Below are 20,319 nucleotides of genomic sequence, written 5' to 3'. Positions count from 1 at the left end.
TGATGTCAAGTTGTGAATCTTCCACAGCACTGTATTTTTCTTCTTGTTGTTTCCCCCACTCTTGATTATCTGTTTTCCTGTCTCATTGATTGCATTGAAAGTTCAGGCACATACAACATAATTCCAGGCTTGACTCAAAGGCTTATCAAAACCTAAACTCCTGGAACCTGTACTAACAAAAGCACAAATATCACCATCTCACATTTGAATGATGTTTCAACTGTTAAATAGGAGCTTTGTTACAAAGAGGTAGCAGATTTTTGCATATATTTTATTGTTTGGTATTGATTTCAGCAGGCAGAAGTAGATCAGGTTCTTGTGTGTTCAAGTAACATCAAAGTAACAGTTTACTACTACTTGGATATCAGGCGTGGCATGGAAATGAGTAGCATTGCCTGCTTTAATTGTAATGAATATGTATTTGTAGGATGTTTACCTTTTATCTGAGCATTTTTGGTTTGACAGATCTGCCTTAACAGTATGCTACAATGAAGTCAAAATATCTTTAGAATTTAGTGAATCCTGACTTCATCTGTAATCTTGAAAATAAATTTCTCCTTCAAAAGAAACTGTGGTTTTGAAACATTTCTTCAACTATATTACTGGTAACATAGAAAATTGCTTATAGCACTTTCACCATAAGCTACTGTAACACAAGAGACTACTGAATTGAAGAAATAGTTTAGAACTGCTTATATCAATCAGTCATATATGTAAGATTTATTACTTCTTATACTTTTCTAGCATATGTTTTTGTAGAAATTCAGCTGTTTTCCACTACATTAAAACCTGAAGGGAGCCAAAGGGCAGTCTGAATTTAGAAAGCAAAAATAGCCACATTAAAATAGTAGTAGCCCTGTGTTAGCTCTCAGGTTCTATTTTATGAAATTCCATATGAAACTTGATCTGCAGATGTGGAGTAACCTTGCAAATAATCTCCTTCTGTGAATGTAATACTTATAAAAGCATTAGTGTTGATGGAATTGTAGGATGAAATTCCAAGAGAAATGCTGTACTACCACAGTATAGCTGTCTCTATTAGCACAGTTGGCATCATCACTGCATCAATGAAAATGTAATTTAAGCCTTATCAGATCCCATGTAATTTTCCTGGTTCCTTCTGCTTCAGTCTAGTGTCAGTGGGGGATGTTAGTGTCACAACCTGGAGTGATTCACTGGCAGGAATGTGATTTTGACTTCCCCACCCCCCCACCCCGGTCTCTGTCATTCTGGATTTACCTGCCATTTTTTGTAATGTTTCTAACACAGTTTTACACCACTCGCACTGCATCTCCACATTATATTTCAATCAAACGCAACTATATATGAGGTACATTTCACCTGTATTAGATACTTGTTCTTTTTTACCCCTGAAATCTGATTCTGTTCAGGTCTACATTTCTTTAAGAGACCATGGATAAAGTTGTTCACAGTAGTGGGGTCTCTAGTGCTGGACCTGTGTTACAACTCTTATCATACCCACATCTTTAGTCTTTTTCACAGTATCCTGTGTCTCCAATTCTCAAGAACCTTTGCTATGGTTCCGGTGCCAGGCCTGTATTCTTCAATACCACATCACATTATTGGTAAATAGCTCATTCTGCACATAATAGCTTCTTGTTACTACTATGGATATAAAGCCGTGGTTCTACCATACAGAGACAAAGGAAGGCATAAAAATTAGTCATAGCCACCTGATCACAAGAAAATTTGATGTTACAGCTAAACCAGGCAGCTCAAGACACTTTCAGAAACAGGAAGCCTGGCAAGCCTCTACCCAGAGGTCTTCCAAACTTAATAACCTGTTGCTAGTACTGACAATATTGTATTACCGAGCTACCAAACCACAGATAATAGCAAAGACTTAATGGGTTGTGTTTTCAGTCACTTAAAACATGATGCTAAAAGTTAGTGAAGAAAAATAAATCATTTCTTTAGCCCCTTGGTCCTTTATCATGAATTGCTGGGAGTGGAGAAGCTTGTGAGATTATCTTCCTGTTCTTTGGTAAACTGAAGTCTAAGAAAAAATGGAGTATAGAGTAACTCAATAGAGAAATATCTTCTTGCAAGGAATATAAGGAATAATAAGGATAATATATTATTATTTTTATAATTATTAGACCTTATTATATTATTATTTTGGTGGAAAAAAAGTATCTAGGGTACTATTCTATTCTTTACAAGTGGATGCAAGTTGATATTTATGCATTTTCTTCTCAGATTGCTACTTCTCCTTTTACAAATACATGGTCTTTGGTTCTTAGCAAAAGGAATATTTAGTGTTGTTGATTCTGGGAGTATCCAAACCATAGCTGATACTATGGAAAAATCAGCTATGAAACAGAGATGATCAAGCTGTATACAAGGATTTTTTTGTTGTTTGTTGTTTTTTTCCAGGATTGTATGCAAACACTGTTGTGCATAGAGTAGTTCTCCCCTAAAACCAGACAGTCTAGTGAACAAAGATATTTCAGTTGTTTGCCAGTTCCCTCCACTAGTGCTTCTTTCCAAGCTGTATAATTTAAAAAAACCAAACAAATCAGAAGATCTCAAGACTGGGAATTAAATTTTAAGACTATAGACGGCTGTATTGTAGCGCCACCTGCTGCCTCTGGCACAACAATATTGCAAAATAGACCTGCAAAAGTAATTTGCACATTACTTTTAAAAATTGTTATTATTTTTAATAATTACATATCTCTTGTAGGCTTTTTTTAGGGGCAGGAAGCCTCATTTATTTATTTATTTATTTATTATTTTGAATAGCATGGCAGCACTTCTAAAAATTTGTTAATTACTTGGGCAACTGTTGTATTTTTTGTGCTGCTCTTGGGGCTTATGTATATAAAGGTTGTATTTCCCTAACGAGGATAATACAGATGCAATCCATTTCTTTTTTGAGGAAATAAGGAAAACAGTTTTACTAGCAGTTACTGTTTTGGGTAGAAATGTTGGTATTGCAATAGCTGGTTGCAATATAAACAATGGTTTGTTTTGAGATTTGTTAGGGGGGTTTTTTTGTGTCTTTGGTGGTTTTGTTTGTTTGTTTGTTTTAAATTCTGGAATGCTAGCAGCTCAGCCTTTCCACTTACTTGCCAACTTGAGCCATTTCCTTATCTCACTGATATATTTCTACTGTGAAAGAACCGGTTTGATACTTAGACAGCCAAGCTTCAGTGAAGCCATATGGTAAGGCAGAGCTGCATGAAGATGGGCACACAGTGGAAAAAAAAATCTGTGTATTTCTTGGTTCCTCTCTTTAGGTGAACAGTTTCCCTTCAATTTATCTCTCCAGCAGATGACTCAGTTCATAATCCAGAGTCATTAATACGCAGCTAAAAAAGAGAGATAAATTACAGAAAGTTGAAAAAATTCACCTCCTTTCTTTTTCACTGTTACCCATAGAGTCCTGTAAGTCTAAAGACTTTGTGGACTTGATTTTCCAGCCCTTTCAACTCACAAAGTATGAACTTTCTGCTCAGACCATTCCTGATGAGAAGAATCATAATATATTGAATTTTGCTAAATATACTGATTTTATTTTAATGTATTGACTTTTTATTCCTCTAAAGAGATTCTGTACAGTGACAAATTTATTTTAGGTAATATCCTGCCAAAAAGTAGGAGAAAATGCCAAGATTGCAGTTATCTGATTAATTCAGTATTGCCCATATTTAAGTGGTTTTGAGCTAATATATGAAAGATAATCACATTATGAGAACTGTCAAACTCTGAAGATACTTTTTTTTTTTTAAAAAAAAAGAGAATGTAACACATCAAATGTTAATTAAAACTAAATGAAGTAGTGTAGTTAAGCAGTTAAAGCCATACAGTATCTATTTCTGGAGTTGCTGTTGACTACTAGAATTTGAATCTCTAACTTAGTTACAGTTTAGAATGAGGCACCTGAGTGTAAGTACCCAATTAAGCTACTTACCTCATTGACTTCCATGATGTCCAGCTACTCCACATCACAAAACAACTATATTTTTTCTTAAATATTTTGTATTCAGGAAGATCATAGAGTCAGCTTTGAAAGAATAACGTGGAAAGAAAATTGAGTACCTATTCAGATATATATGAAGAAACTATACTTAACAGTTAAGCTGAGATTATGTTTTGGTTGGATTTTTTTTTGTGTGAAAGGGTCCTGGTTTTAGAAACAGCATCAAAGTATTGTCTTTGTTGATAGCTAAAGATTAAATAGGGCAGGTGTTACTTCCATAGCTGTGCATGGAGGTTGCTTTGATAGAGGCAGATTAATGAAATTAACAAATCTTTCATAAGACTAGTACTTGTTTTAAAGTAATTTATTCGTGGTGGTTGTTTTAACTAAGATCTTTACTACACAAAAAAGTACTTCTACTTGGTGAAACTTCTAAAACTTTTAGTATTTTCCCACTTTGTACTTAATTGTGAAAATGATTTAGTGTATTTTCTTCAAAAGCTTTTAAAAGTAATTACACAGTTCAGTGAGCACAGTAAAGAGGTAAAAAAGAAGAGTTCAATTTTAAATCACGTACTGTGTTGATGAACCACTATCTGTAGTTCATAGGTTATTATTGAATTTCATTCTGATGGGAAGCTTGAGCTGAAATGGAATAGTACTATAAAGTTTCAAACGACTAGTTGTAGCAGCGAAATGCTCTTTCCCAGGACTAAACTATTGTTGAAGAATCCACTTTTTTCCTTTGAACATAAATTTGAATCAAGTATTATATATTTATACAAAATAATGAAAAAAAAATGAAACCAAGCAAACAAAAACCCAACCAAAACCAAACAACAGCAACAAACAAAAACAAGCAAACAAAACAAACCACAAAAAACAGATCCATAAATGTGCTGTCACAGACAGTTCTAAGTTTCGACTTCTTGATTAAACATGAGTTGATATATACAGTTCAGTGCAGAAGAGTAGATGTGATCTATGCACCTTAATATTTGAGTTAATCACACACTGCATGTAATAAACTACTCTCTGAGTGATATATTTGTAATCTAATTTCCCTACTTTGGATGGAAACGGGATTATTTGCATTTTCATCAATGTCACCAGGACTGGACATGCTGAACAAGTTATTCCATGCTATGTTTGTGCAGAAACTGTTATTGACTAAAGAATTCTATTTTCCTTTTTATGCCACACATACTCATAATAAGAATAATAATTAAAAACTAATCTCAGATGAATTGCTATTGTAAATTGCAATGTACCTGCATTCCAATTTCTATTATCTGTGTGGTATAAATAACAATTCTTTTTTTACCTCTTGTCATCAAAAAACAAAATTTAAATATTACAGAACATTATCGTTTCTGAAGCATAAGATAGAGTTATTGACCAGGCCTTGTATATTGTAATGAAATATTTCTCATTATAATTTGTGAATTCATCCAGCATTCCACGAAAGGGGGATCTAGTTCAGGAAAGGTCCAGCAGAATCTATTACACATTTAAGTTCTGTGACTTCCCTGGTTTGCTGCAAGATTGCCTGACCGGGTCCTCCTTGGTCCAGAGCTAGAAAGTCACAATAAGCTTGGTTTCCAAACTCACAGTGCCCCAGCTGTTCTGGGCCCAAACCAATATACCAGTAAGACCACAGAAGACAAGGTTTAGACTGTCTTCCATGGAGGATTTCAAAAGAAAATATACTCATGTTTCCTCATAACAATATTAATATGTTTTCTACTTTTCAACAGGTAGGAAATGTTGTTCAATTTCAGTGTAAAAAAGGACACCTTCTACATGGCTCAACAACAAGAACTTGCCTTCCTGATCTTACATGGAGTGGAATCCAGCCAGAATGTATACGTAAGTAAATGATAGATTTTTGATCTATCAGTCTTTTTTATCTAGGCTATTTAATTACAGTAACATTTTTATAAAGTTAACCTCATTTATATAGTTTTATTAACTTAGAGTTAATACAAATTTGCATTGCTAGCTTATAGCAGCAAGAATTGTGATTTCGTGAGTGAATTTTTCTATGAACAGCTATAGAATTAAAAGAAACACAATGCAAAATAATGAGATTTATATACATCTCTTCATCCAGAGAGATGCTGAAATTAGTTTCTATCTAAGAGGGTGCAACCCTTCCGATGAAGACAGTGAAAGAGTTGGGAGGAGATGGTTAGATATAGAGGAAAACCCTGCACAACCCTAACTTGTACTGGAGCAGAGAGTTACAATCAGTTGTAGTAAAGTGTTTGAACTGTTTCCCATCTAAGGAGTCAGGGTATTTTAAGAAGAGGCGAAAAAGGGTTTGTAATTTGACATTTTTGAATCTGAAATTGAGGCAATCTTCTTACTTGCTACAGGAAGTAGCATTTAATTTCTCAGATCTTTTACGCTTTGGTAAATAGTGCTAATATACTGAAGGTGTAACATCATGGTTAATATTTGTAGTTTTTCAGCTAGCCAGCTGTATTTTTCTGGAAATAGTCTCACCTCATAAGGTCTGACCTTATAGAATCACTTCAGTGTTTGGAGAGCATATCCACAGAAGAAAACCATTTTAATGTTTCAGTTGGTACTAGCGTTCCCCATAAGCAAAAAGCAAATCACTAGCTCGGTATGTTGAAAGGTGAGCTCTGCTCTTGGATGTATGCTGGTTTTGAGATAACACAAGACTCCCAGATTCTTGTGGTTGTTAAAGATATAAAACACATTCATGAGATTAGGAATGGTAATTAATTTTTCTGCCTGATATTTAAAACTTGCCTCACAATTTGTCTTTGACCTTTCATAGTGTTTTCCAAATGATCCATCTATTTACTGTTACTTAGGGCTGCACAGATATCATAAGTCATGTAGGTCACAAGCCACGATTGCTTTTAACTGTGGTAACGTGCGCTGTTTGTGTTCACATATGCAGACAATTAATTTTGGTTGTGCAAGTGCATTTAAGTTGGCTTTTGGTCCCATGAAATTGAAAGGTGCATTTTCAAGAGTGTATTTACTGGCTCAGGATAGTAATTTATAGACTATGTAGTAATTTTTAATGTGAATTAAAATATATTAATATATGTATTGATGCTTTTTTCTTCATAAGTTACCTGTCAGAATGGGTAGAGATTATTTTTCCAGAAATATCGTCACCATTTTGACTGAAGGGTATCTTCTCTTTTCTTTCTAGCTCACAGCTGCAAACAGCCAGAAACACCAACTCATGCTAATGTTGCAGGAATGGATCTTCCCTCACTTGGTTATACATTGATTTACACTTGTCAGCCAGGCTTCTTCCTGGCGGGAGGATCAGAGCATAGAGCCTGTAGGTCTGATGGCACATGGACTGGGAAGGTTCCAGTTTGTGAAGGTAACTGTTCTGTTTCCCACTGCATCTCTCATCTATCATATTTCAGTGATGTTCTTTACTTGCAGTCTAATAAGTTAAGGGAGAATGGCAAGGACAATGAGGAAGGAGAACATCTAAGGATAATTCTAATCCTTTGTCAGTTGTGTTTAATGGGACATGTGTTTTTGTGTACTTGACTTTAATTTGCATGCTCAGAGGTGTCAATTCCAAATAGAATTTTAGAGGCCAAATACTTGAGTAACACCTGCTTTTAGACTTCTGTCAGAGTCAGGCGTGGACTACATTCTCATAAACTCAGTGGAGTAAGAATCTTGCTGGTTTTGTGCATACATACTAAATTTAGGTCAGGACAATTTTACAGAGATTGTATCAACTGCAAGACAGCTATGACAGTTTCAGTACTACCATGATATAGTTGCCATCACAGAAATATGGTGGGATGACTCGCACAACTGAAGTGCTGCCATGGATGGCTATAAACTCTTCAGAAGAGATAGGCAAAGAAGGAGAGATGGTGGGTTGGTCCTGTATGTTAGTGAGTGGTTTGACTGTCTAGAGCTTGGTGATGGTGATGATAGGGTCAAGTGTTTATGGGTAAAAATCAGGAGAAGGTCAAAAAGTTAGATATCATTGTGGGCATCTGTTCTAGAACACCCAACCAGGCCGAAGAGGCAGACAAAATTTTCTATAGGCAGAAAGGAGAAGTCTCACAATTGCTAGCTTTGTTCTTATGGGGGACTTCAGCTTACTGACAGTACAGAGAGCTTTGGCTGGAACTCAGTAAAAAAGGGAGAATTTATGGTCTTTGGAAGTAGCAGGAGGCAACTCAGGAGGACTACAAGCACGTTGTGAGGTTATGCAGGGAGAAAATTCAAAGGGCTAAAGCCCAGCTAGAATTTAATTGAGCTACTGCCATAAAATACTTTTTTTTTTCTATAAATACATCAGCAACAAAAGGAGGTCTAAGGAGAGTCTCCATCCTTTATTGTGTGTGGGGGGAGACACAGTGAAAATGAGGAAAAGGCTGAGGTACTTAATGATTTTTTGCTTCAGTCTTCGGTAGTAAGACCAGTTGTGCTCCAGGCACACAGCTCCCTGAGTCAGAAGACAGGGAGGAGAGCAGAGTGATGCCCTCATAATCCAAGGGGAAATGGCTAGCGACCTGCTACACCTCTTAGACACACACAGGTCTATGGGGCCAGTTGAGATCCACCCAAGGGTACTGAGGGAGATGGAAGAAGTGCTCACCAAGCCACTTTCCATTATTTACCATCAATCCTGGCTAATCAGGGAGGCCTCAGTTGACTGGAGATTAGCAGATATGATGCCCATCTACAAGAAGGGCTGGAAAGAGAATCCAGGAAATTACAGGCCTGTCTGTCTGACCTTGGTGCTGGGGAGAGTTATGGAACAGATTATCTTGACTGTCATCATGCAGCATGTATAGGACATGGTATCAAGCTCAGTCAGCCTGGGTTTATGAAAGGCAGGTCCTGCTTGACCAACCTGATCTCCTTCTATGAGAAAGTGACTCACTTACTGGATGAGGTAAAGGCTGTGGATACCTAGGGAAAGCCTACCTAGATTTTAGTGAAGACTTTGACACTGTTTCCCTCAACATTCTCCTGGAGAAACTGTCTGCTCAGGGCCTGGATGGGCATACTCTTTACTGGGCAAAAACTGGCTGGATGCCCAAGTCCAAAGAGTGGTGGGGAAAGGAGTTAAACCCACTTGGTGGCTGTCAGAAATGGCATTCTGCGGGGCTCAGTATTGGGGCCAATTCTTTTTGCTGTCCTTAAAAATGATCTGGATGAGGGGATCAAGTGCATCTTCAGTAAATTTGCAGATGACACCAAACTGGGTGAGAGTGTTGATCTACTTGACTGTAGAAAGGTTCTACAGAGGGATCTGGACAGGCTGGATCAATGGGCTGAGGCCAATTGTATGAGGTTCAACCAGTCTGCCTGGTTCTGCACTTGGGTTACAATGACCTCATGCAACGCTAGAGGCTCGGGGAATAGTGGCTGGAAAGCTGCCTCGTGGGAAAAAGACCTGGGGCTATTGTCAGGCAGACAGCTAAATATGAGCCAGCATTGTGCCCAGATGGTCAAGAAGGCCAACAGCATCCTGGCTTGTATCAGAAATGGCATGGCCAGCAGGATTAGGGAAGTGATTTTCCTCCTGTGCTCAGCACTGGGGAGGCTGCACCTTGAATCCTGTGTTCAGTTTTTGGCTCCTCACTACAAGAAAGATATTGACGTCCTGGAGTGAGTTCAGAGAAGGGCAACAAATCTGATGAAGGGTCTGGAGTCTTACGAGGAGCGGCTGAGGGAACTGGGGCTGTTTAGCCTGGAGAAAAGGAGGCTTCAGGGAGATCTTATTGGTCTCCACTACTACCTGAAAAGAGGTGGGTATCAGTCTCTTTTCTCAGGTAACAAGTGACAGGACAAGAGGAAGTGGCCTCAAGTTGGGCCAGGGGAGGTTTAGATTGGATATTAGGAAAACTTCTTCACAGAAGGGGTTGTCAGGCATTGGAACAGGCTTCCAAGGGAAGTGGTTGATTCACCATCTCTGGAGGTGTTTAACAGACGCGTAGATGAGGTTCTTAGGGACATGGTTTAGAAGTGAACTTGGAAGCAGTAGGTTAACAGTTCAACTCGATCTTAAAAGTCATTTCCAACCTATACACAATTTTGTAATTCTGTGATTCCATTCTAATATCGGAGATGCCTAAATTCCAAGTAATTGTCCAAATCCCTATACTGAATTAATCCAGGGAGTTTAATATGATTTTATATTCGTATGTACACGGCAAGATACTTCTTGCAAAGAAAATGTATCTACCTATTCTTGATGTTCCAACATAGTATTTTGTATCTAATTTTTACTACATATGTTATCATGGCAGGGTATGAAAAACCTCATGGCAGAATCATGGTGATAATGGTGGTCTTCATGTGAGATAAATCCTCAAGTACAGCAAGTATTTGGAATTATGTTTCCCGAATAATTAAACCACCTTTCAGATTGCTGATACCTAATGTTTCAGATGTGGTTATCCCCAGGGCTCTTTCAGAGACATTCAAAGGCTATATAACCAAACACTGCTACTTGGAAGGGAAGTAGGAAATTAATATTTTGTATTAATAAAAACAAGTGTCCTGGAATTACATGCCAGGCAAATCCTGGGGGAAAAGAGAGCAGACCTTTGGGAAAGTGGTAGAAAGCAAGTTGCTAGGAAGCTCATGACTTGTTCAGTACTCAGGAAGTGTTATGGCAGGCCAAATGTGATTCATGGGTTGTATTTTGATCCAAGAATTTTCTGCTTATGATATTAGTATTAGCTGTTCTATCTGACAGTAACGAACCTTTTTAAGAATTTTTTAAAAAATTATTTGGTGGTACCTATGACTGTATCTACCTTGGCATATAACTCAGTTTCCCAATGCCCTGATAAAATGTTACAGAAATGCAAAGTTTTTTAAAATCAGAGGTCTCACTTCTTGCTCTTTAACATTAGAGAAAGGGAAGAATGAGCAACATATTGGGAGGCATTAATTCTAATTAGACAAAGTAAAATATCTTCTAAAATTTTTCAATTTTATGTGTTACAAAGAGGTGAAACATCTACCTCTTATGGAAGACAGAAGAGCACCAGGTCAGGTTGTTCACCTGTGATTGTGAAGTTTACAAAAATAGCTTGGAAATGGATGAAAAGGAATAAAACATTTGCAGTTGAGAGTTCTAAAAGGATCTGTAGGGGAATTCAACCAGAATTTGGTCCTTTAAATACAAAACTGCAATCTTGAAAGTCCTACTCAGCAAATATCTGGATTTAGAAACTCAAACTCCCTAGATAGCTTGTTTTAGTTTTAGGTTTGTATTTAAATTTTTAATTTAAATTTTACTCCGCATTTAAAATTTCAGTTCTGAACTTGACTAGAAATGTATCTACCTTGACAAGGTTGATTGACTCAGCAGCTTTTTATACTAACGCCCTTTGGAAAGTACGATCTATATATTTCTAACCTGATTTTGATGTAGTCAAAAAGTATATGCTGTTGAAAGACACCCTCGAGGTTAACCATGTTCAGTGAAGTTCAGTAAGTTTCTTTTAAAACAGAGAGGAAATAGAGATTAATCAACATTAGTAACAGGCCATGAGAACTTTAGGCTGAATTCCAACCCCTGCCCTTGTTTCTTGCCAGTTTTAATCTGAATACCAAGAGCAAGCCTTCTGTAATAAGATAAAAATTGCTCTCAGGAAAAATATTCTCAGTGCTTCTTGCTAAACTTCCCTTTCTATGCAGAAAAATACTCCATTCAGGGAGAAAGAAGTTGCTTTTCTTTTTTATTTTTTTAGAGTATAAATCAGAGAGGAAAGTCCTAGGTTCAAAGACAATTCCAAAATACAAAATATTGGAGCAAGGAATGGATCCTGGTGCTGCATGAGAGTATTCACAGAATCACAGAATGTTATGGATTGGAAGGGACCTCAAAAGGTCATCTAGTCCAATCCCCCTGCCGGAGCAGGAACACCTAGATGAGGTTACACAGGAAGGTGTCCAGGCGGGTTTTGAATGTCTCCAGAGAAGGAGACTCCACAACCTCCCTGGGCAGCCTGTTCCAGTGTTCTGTTACCCTCACTGAGAAGAAGTTTCTTCTCAAATTTAAGTGGAACCTCTTGTGTTCCAGTTTGAACCAATTCTACATTAGGGGACAGCATTGTGTGTCTTCTTTATAGCCCAGTGAATCTGAGGTAGTTTCTGCAAAATAAAACCGCTTCAGTTGCAGGAAATGACACTGTCCCATTGCATTTAGTTCATCATCTTCAGCGGTGGGAGAGTTCTTGCTCTAAGCAGAGAAAAAATAAAATTCTCCAACTTCCAGTGCTCAAATCACCTGAGCAGCTAGAGATACGGTGAACAGAATCATTTGTTTCTGTCTTTCTGTTAGTTTTCTGGTTTTTAGAGAAACAATGACCTTATCCATTGTTAAGAGATTAAGTATGTATCTTCAGGTTTTCAGTCTTGAACACAAAATGTCTCACTCAGTACTGTTGAAGATAATTAAGTCCTGGAGAGAGATGCAAATTAGAACGCCTTTGTTATGTATCTCTTCACTGTTTGGTGTTACATTGTTTCCAATCAAAGCACTATTCATATTGCTATTTTGTGTGGATCTCGATTTAAATGACATGACTTGCCTTAGTTGACATATTAAAAGACATCTCACATATTATGTGAACAGTCGAGGACTGTGAATTCTGAAATGTGGATTCTGAATTGAAAGCTTACACTGTTTGAATATTTCAAATGACTTGGTAGCATCCAGGTGACCAGCTTAGGAGAAAAGGTGGCAATGGAAGAAATCAATGGGCATGTGCTCTTGTGATACTTATATATATCCTTTGTAACAAATAATTTGCATTATGGAAATTTTTTTCCTAGTTTCTGAGTAACGTATTTGCTACTTATTTGTCTTTTTATCATTCATTCTTTCTAACAGCTGGTTCCAAAATATTAGTGAAGGACCCCAGACCAGCTTTGGGAACACCAAGTCCCAAACTAAGTGGTAAGTACTTTGAGGTATATATAGTTTTAAACAATTTATGTAGAAAAGACAATGAAAATCAATTTGGTGAGACTGCACTGTGTGGCACAGTATGAATAAAGGGTATTAGAATAGGCATTACACTAACAGAACAAAACCATCATTGATTAAATAATGCCCCAATGTTTAAGTCCCTGTAGACTACATGATATTATTTATATCCATATACAATTTCTAACTGTTATGTGATGAGAGTTTTATTTGTTTCACTGAAATCACTATGTTCTGTGTAAGATCCAATGCAATTAACCTATTCAGAAACTACATTACTAACCTAGAGATAATTTAAAGTCTTGTTGTTTCACAGTTGTTTCCACAGTCTTGCAGTTCTTTTACATATTGCTAATTTAAATTGCTTTACCTAAATACTTCAGTATTAGCGTCCAACTTAGCCTTCAAAAAAGCCAATTTTAGCCTAGAGAAGGTAGTCCCTCTAACTCCGGCTAAAGTGAACTGCAATTTTAACTGATTTGCTAAAGAAGACTATCTTTGGATGTCCTGACTAGATCCAAGACAAACCTTTCTCTTTCTACTGAAGAGACTTTCTGAAGAGACTTTCTGAAGAGAGAAGGCTCCTTGACTAAAATTAGTCTTTGACTATAACCTTATTGAATGTCTACCAATGAGAAAAAAATTAAAAGTAATTCTCTAGCATAGAGGTCTTTGGGGGGCTTTAAAAAAAAATAATTGCAGGTTGTACACTACTTCAAAACTATATTCATCAATGATCTACTGCGTGATAGTCATATTTTCTTTTTTTTTTCTTTCAGAAACTTTTCGTACAATCCCAATTAATTGCAAATAAAGTACATAAAGATCAGTTTTCCTGAAAGCAGGGAAATTCCAGGCAGATCACAAATCAACAGCAACAGACTGTTTGCACCATGCAGTTTGCTTGCTTGCGGTTTTCAGCCCCAGTACCTAGGTGTTTTGCTTTTATGTGTCTACTTGTCAAAAAATATATGCATATATATATACACAAACAAAATACAAGGAAAGCTCTTCTATCCTCCATGGGGATGACAATCTGTCTCTGTGACCCATAAAATAAATGATGAAGAAAGACTGTAGGGTATTCCAGTGTGCCCCAGTCTTTAATTTTGGGATATACTGAGAGAAAAAGGAGTAACTACTCTTCTGTGTTTATCTGACATCAGATGCCAATGCATACATGAACCCAGAGCTTTAAGATCAGTGTGAGTGACCCCAAATAATGTGAACGCACTGATTTTAAATAATGATTATTTGTTAAAGGGCTAAGTTGGATACATTTCCTTTGGAAAGTGCAGTAAACCCATTCTAAGTCACCTTCAATTTAATTGTTTAAATGGTGTCTTCTGTTAAGATTTTAAAGATTTGCATGTGTCTGTTTTTACTGGATAGGTAACATTTTTTTTAGCCATATTCTTGCTGGAATAACATTACTTAAATTAATCATTTTACAGTTAGATAATAATAGATGTTAAATGTAAAAGTATAAGTCTAGCATATTTATTCTCCCTGAAGCCTATGACTTCTTTTTATGGTGAAGCTCATAATATGTTTAAACATTTGAAGAAAAGACAAACTGCCTATATGAGTTTTTTGTTAGAAAAATGTCTAGGTGTTAAAGAAAATGCTTATAATCTTTTAATAGAATTTAAATATGGTTATAAAAATTTTGATATCCAAATTGATATTAATTTCTGCAAAATTTAATCCTAGCTGTGTGTCCCTGCCTGTCTGTACTGGCATAGAAAAGATCTAGTCTTTTGGTTACAGCTGTTAAATTTGATTTTGTGAAATTGGTTTAATTTTAGGACATGTCCCTATTTGAGGAAAAGAACAAATGAAGGTACAGTTGTTGTTGGGTTCTTCAGTACTAATACATTTCTTTCATATATAGTCATGCCAGGTTTCTATGCTTTATATGTGAACATTATGCCTAATAGACTTAAAAATAGTGAGGATAAGGCAGAGAAAATGCTGATATTTATCATCTATTTTATTGGATGTTTGACTTCATAAGTACTACATATTGCAAAATTATTTGAAACATGTTTGATGTCTGTATAGTTCCTGATGATGTATTTGCCCAAAATTATATATGGAAAGGATCTTACAATTACAAAAGCAAGAAACAGCCCATGACTTTGACAGTCACCAGTTTCAATGCAACTTCAGGAAGAGTAAATGCAACACTTACAAACAGCAATATGGAATTGCTGCTATCAGGTATGGGATAAAAACCTTAATTTTTTTTTTTTTTTTTTTTTTTGCTTTATGTATATTGGTTCCCTGTAACTTTATGCATAATACCTGAGCTTTTAATATCTTCTGGAAACTTTCTTATCTTATCAAAGAAATTTTCATTCTAGTTCCTTTTCAAACATAGGGATTTTTCCACCTTTTCCTCCTCTTTTTTTAATTTCCCAGGTTTCTATTATATTTGGAGTTAATAACCAATAAGCAGTGAAAGAATCATCTAAATTCTCATATTTCTTCCTTAAATATTATATATAAACTTAAATTATTGTTCCTTAATTCTTAATCATAAAATTTCCCTACAATAATCTGTTAATGACTAATAAGCAGTATGATGAGGTCGGTATGTGTTGACCTAGCAAGGCAGAGATACTTAATGAACATGGAGAGCAAGAAGAGATGACACTTGTTAGACTAGCTGATATAGTTGAAAAAAGTATCTGCCCTTTGTGTTGTGGTTTCAGAAGAATCCCTGGATTTCTATCTTGGTTTGTGATATTCTATAGTCTCTGCCACACAGAGCACTGTTGCCACGATTATGTTGGCACAATATGCACAGTTTCCTATGCTGTGAACCATTAGCAGAAACTACGGATAAGGCCTGACAAGGAAGCGAACAAAAATACTTAAAAAAATATTTGGGTTTATAGTTTTTGTTTGCTTTTCAAACTCTGTCAGTCCCTTGATTCAGTCATCTCGGCCACACAGACAATGGGCCTGTCACACCAGAGGAGTGGCAGACTATAGCACAGGGGTGCAAACAAGCATAGAAGAAACACCTGAAATCAATATTATTACTCAGAACTTAGTTTCTTGAAGCTTCACCCTCTGTCTACAACGCTTTTTGAAAGGACTGAAGAAGCCTAAAATTTGAAGTTATACATAGGCTGGACACTGATGGTTTTAATCTTGTTCATCTCTTAAGGATTTCTTCTCTGAAGTAGTTCAAGATCACTCTTTATCCCAGAGGTGTTAGCAAGGAAAGAAGTGACAGAACATTAACCTGTTGGAAAAAAGAGTGGGGAAAGTTCTTCCCATATGTCTCTGAGAGAGGTGGTCTACGGAAAGAATGTAATGGACCAAAGGATCCGTGTCTGCTGAGCTCTTAGTTTCTAGTATCTGGTAGAGTGGTGAATTTTTTTCACTAGGTGTGTCTATTGAAGGTATTTTGTAGGTGTCCTTTGAAGAGTCACACTTGAAAAGCCATAGATGAACTGAATGTTTCTCAAAATATTTTCTGAGTGGTAACTGTGCTTGTCTTGACTGTGTGTGTGAATTTATTCTATCGTATGATGTCTGTTTAGTTCCAACCATGTAATATCTATGAGACTAATAGGTATGGCAGATGTAGTATTTCATGTTTTTAGGATTAGTAAAAGTAAAAGCTGTAGTTTCTCATCCAAACTACCTTCCCTTGAAATAAAAAGGTTTCCTCAACTGGACACAAAAGTGATCACAAATGCCCATTTTTTTTGCTCTACACACAGGTATTACAACATCAGCAGCTAATTAATATTAATATTATTTTCTTCCCTATTTTGCAGATACAAAACTGAGATCCTGTATATTGAAACAGTTTCTTAGGGCCAGGGAAGTAGGGATGGATCAAAAAAGATGTTTAGATGCTTAGAAGCTGATTTATTCTATACTGAATTTGTAGGTTTCTGAAATGAAGAGTAGTTCTCTCCCCATGCAGCACTTACTGTTTTGCATTCCACCATTTGCTGAGTCTTTTTTTACTTTTTTTTTTGACACCTGTGCTTGCTGTAATTATATAATAGCATACATGTCTGCCACAGGTTAGAAATGGGCATGTTCTTTTGATCATTTTAGAATGAGTGACAATAGCAATGCTATCATAGAGATTAAGAGAAGAGAAAGATATAGCTTGAAATTGTTTGGCTCAGGTTAAACAGTCTCTTGTACACTGGGATACCAGTTTCCAGCTCTGAAGAAGCATATTGACTTTTCACCAAGAAGTGCTTGTGAATCCACCATTACAAACTACAAGAGAACAGTGGTTCCTTGGCTTGTGGGATAATTCTTCTCTATGGTCTTGTTTGAGTGTACATACCTCATGTTCATGCCCATGTACATGGGAAGAATATAAGGCTGTTGTTAAAGGATGTAGGGAGGCAACTAGGAAAGCTAAGGCCTCCTTAGAGTTAAACCTGGCAAGAGGGGTCAAGGACAACATAAAGAGCTTCTTCAAATACATGGCAGATAAAACTAACACCAGAGGCAATGTAGGCCCACTGATGAATGGGGTGGGTGCCCTGGTGACAGAAGATACAGAGAAGGCAGAATTACTGAATGCCTTCTTTGTCTCTGTCTACTCTGCCAGAGGCTGTCCTGAGGAGCCCTGTACCCCTGAGGCCCCAGAGGAAGGCAGGGCAATGGAGGAGTTTGCCTTAGTTGATGAGGACTGGGTTAGGGACCAGTTAAGCAATCTGGACATCCATAAATCCATGGGTCCAGATGGGATGCACCCGCGGGTGCTGAGGGAGCTGGCTGAAGTCATTGCTGGACCACTCTCCATCATCTTTGCCAAGTCTTGGGAAACGGGAGAGGTGCCTGAGGACTGGAGGAAAGCAAACATCACTCCAGTCTTCAAAAAGGTCAAGAAGGAGGACCCGGGTAACTATAGACCAGTCAGCCTCACCTCCATCCCTGGGAAAGTGATGGAACACCTTATCCTTGGTGCCATCTTAAGACATATCAAGGATAAGAGGGTCATCAGGGACAGTCAACATGGCTTCACCAAGGGGAAGTCATGCTTGACTAACCTCATAGCCTTTTATGAAGACGTAACAAGGTGGATTGATGAAGGCAGAGCAGTGGATGTGGTCTACGTTGACTCCAGTAAAGCATTTGACACCGTCTCCCACAGCATCCTCACGGCAAAACTGAGGAAGTGTGGACTGGACGATCGGGTAGTGAGGTGGACCGCGAACTGGCTGAAAGAGAGAAGCCAGAGAGTCGTGATCAATGGGGCGGAGTCTAGTTGGAGGCCTGTATCTAGTGGAGTCCCTCAAGGGTCGGTACTGGGACCAGTATTATTCAATATATTCGTCAACGACATGGATGAGGGAATTGAGTGTACTATCAGCAAGTTTGCTGATGACACCAACCTGGGAGGAGTGGCTGACACGCCAGAAGGCTGTGCTGCCATCCAGCGAGATCTGGACAGGCTAGAGAGTTGGGCGGGGAAAAATTTAATGAAATATAACAAGGGAAAATGTAGAGTCTTGCATCTGGGCAGGAACAACCCCAGGTTCCAGTATAGGTTGGGGAATGACCTATTAGAGAGCAGTGTAGGGGAAAGGGACCTGGGGGTCCTCGTGGACAGCAGGATGACCATGAGCCAGCACTGTGCCCTTGTGGCCAAGAAGGCCAATGGCATCCTGGGGGGTATGAGAAGTGGGGTGGTTAGTAGGTTGAGAGAGGTTCTCCTTCCCCTCTACTCTGCCCTGGTGAGACCTCATCTGGAATATTGTGTCCAGTTCTCGGCCCCTCAGTTCAAGAAGGACAGGGAACTGCTGGAGAGAGTCCAGCGCAAGGCAACGAAGATGATGAAGGGAGTGGAGCATCTCCCTTATGAGGAAAGGCTGAGGGAGCTGGGTCTCTTTAGCTTGGAGAAGAGGAGTCTGAGGGGTGACCTCATTAATGTTTATAAATATATAAAGGGTGGGTGTCACAAGGATGGAGCCAGGCTCTTCTCGGTGATGACCAACAGTAAGACAAGGGGTAATGGGTTCAAGCTGGAACACAAGAGGTTCCACTTAAATTTGAGAGGAAACTTCTTCTCAGTGAGGGTGACAGAACACTGGAACAGGCTGCCCAGGAAGGTTGTGGAGTCTCCTTCTCTGGAGACATTCAAAACCCACCTGGACGCCTTCCTATGTAACCTCATCTAGGTGTTCCTGCTCTGGCAGGGGGATTGGACTAGATGATCTTTTGAGGTCCCTTCCAATCCCTAACTTTCTGTGATTCTGTGATACACACACCACAGCCCTCAGTCACTGCCCTCAGCCTCATGCAAGTATTTAATATTGTACATTTGCAAGAGACATGGCAGATGTCATTGATTTTTTTTTCCCAAGTTTCAAATGATTTCTAGATGTACACTATCCAAGCTCTTGAAGTGAGCAAACACTATGTGATAATGTTAATGCAGTCCTGAAGACAAGAAAATAAACCCTATCTTACCAAGATGCAGTATTAACATGAAAGTAAGTCTACTTGTTAGCTCAGAGGTGATTTATATGTAATGATACTTCCTGTAGGGCAATCATCTATCCTCAATGTGGAGAAGGCTTTTAATCTGTGAATTTAGGCATGCAAATGAGGAACAGGAATTGCATTGCCCTATCTCTTACTACAGCTTCTGAAAAGAACTAGGAGGTTTGCATCTTAACATGAACTGAACTTTTGAGACGCCCATCTCACCATAGTCTGTAGTGAGAGTCTAGAGTGAATAAACTAAGGGAGAAGATAAAATTAAATGCCTTTTCTTAGTGGAGATATATCTGGGCATGTCATCTATTTCTGTTTTATAAGTATTTGCTTTTCTCAGATTAGCAGCCAGCAAGACAAATGTGATCATGCTTTTGCTTCTCTGGAACTCATTTTAATACAATAACATCACACATCACATTCTTCTGAGCACGTACACAAAACTCTTAGTCTGTAAAATCTGCTGTCCTCCAGATCATATCTTTGCAGCACTGCAGTCCAATATTAAAATGTTAGTTTGTGCTAGTGTTTCTTCCTTCTATGCCTTAAGATGGAATGAGCACTAAGTACCAGGGTATTTCCTTCCTTCCTTCCTTCCTTCCTTCCTTCCTTCCTTCCTTCCTTCCTTCCTTCCTTCCTTCCTTCCTTCCTTCCTTCCTTCCTTCCTTCCACTAGTGTTTTTGTGCAGCCTTAGTTACACCTTGTCACTGGAGAGTGTGGTGTGTTGACTTTGGCTGCACACCAGGTGCCCACCCAGACACTCTATCACTCCCTCTCCTGAGCTAGACAAAGGAAGAAAAATACGATGAAAGGCTTGTGGGTTGAAATAAGAAGAGGGAGAGATTACCATTACAGGCAAAATGGACTTGACTTGGAGAAATTAATTTAATTTACTGTCAATCAA

The 20,319-nt window shown here is 38.0% G+C and overlaps 1 protein-coding gene across 4 annotated transcripts in view; it reads left to right on the top strand.

The window, feature by feature from the left end:
- Nucleotides 1-20,319, top strand: part of CSMD3 (CUB and Sushi multiple domains 3) — a 647,755-nt gene that overhangs the window by 619,214 nt on the left and 8,222 nt on the right. For all 4 annotated transcript variants that reach the window (XM_065630191.1, XM_065630190.1, XM_065630189.1 and 1 more), the window contains 4 exons: nucleotides 5,704-5,815; nucleotides 7,143-7,322; nucleotides 12,831-12,896; nucleotides 14,991-15,149. In XM_065630191.1, the coding sequence (XP_065486263.1) occupies nucleotides 5,704-5,815; nucleotides 7,143-7,322; nucleotides 12,831-12,896; nucleotides 14,991-15,149 (517 nt within the window). The remainder of the gene's footprint in view (nucleotides 1-5,703; nucleotides 5,816-7,142; nucleotides 7,323-12,830; nucleotides 12,897-14,990; nucleotides 15,150-20,319) is intronic.

The sequence above is a fragment of the Caloenas nicobarica genome, chromosome 2 (genome assembly GCF_036013445.1).
Source record: "Caloenas nicobarica isolate bCalNic1 chromosome 2, bCalNic1.hap1, whole genome shotgun sequence".
Lineage (NCBI taxonomy): Eukaryota > Metazoa > Chordata > Aves > Columbiformes > Columbidae > Caloenas > Caloenas nicobarica.
This window is presented reverse-complemented; position numbering and strand designations above follow the sequence as displayed.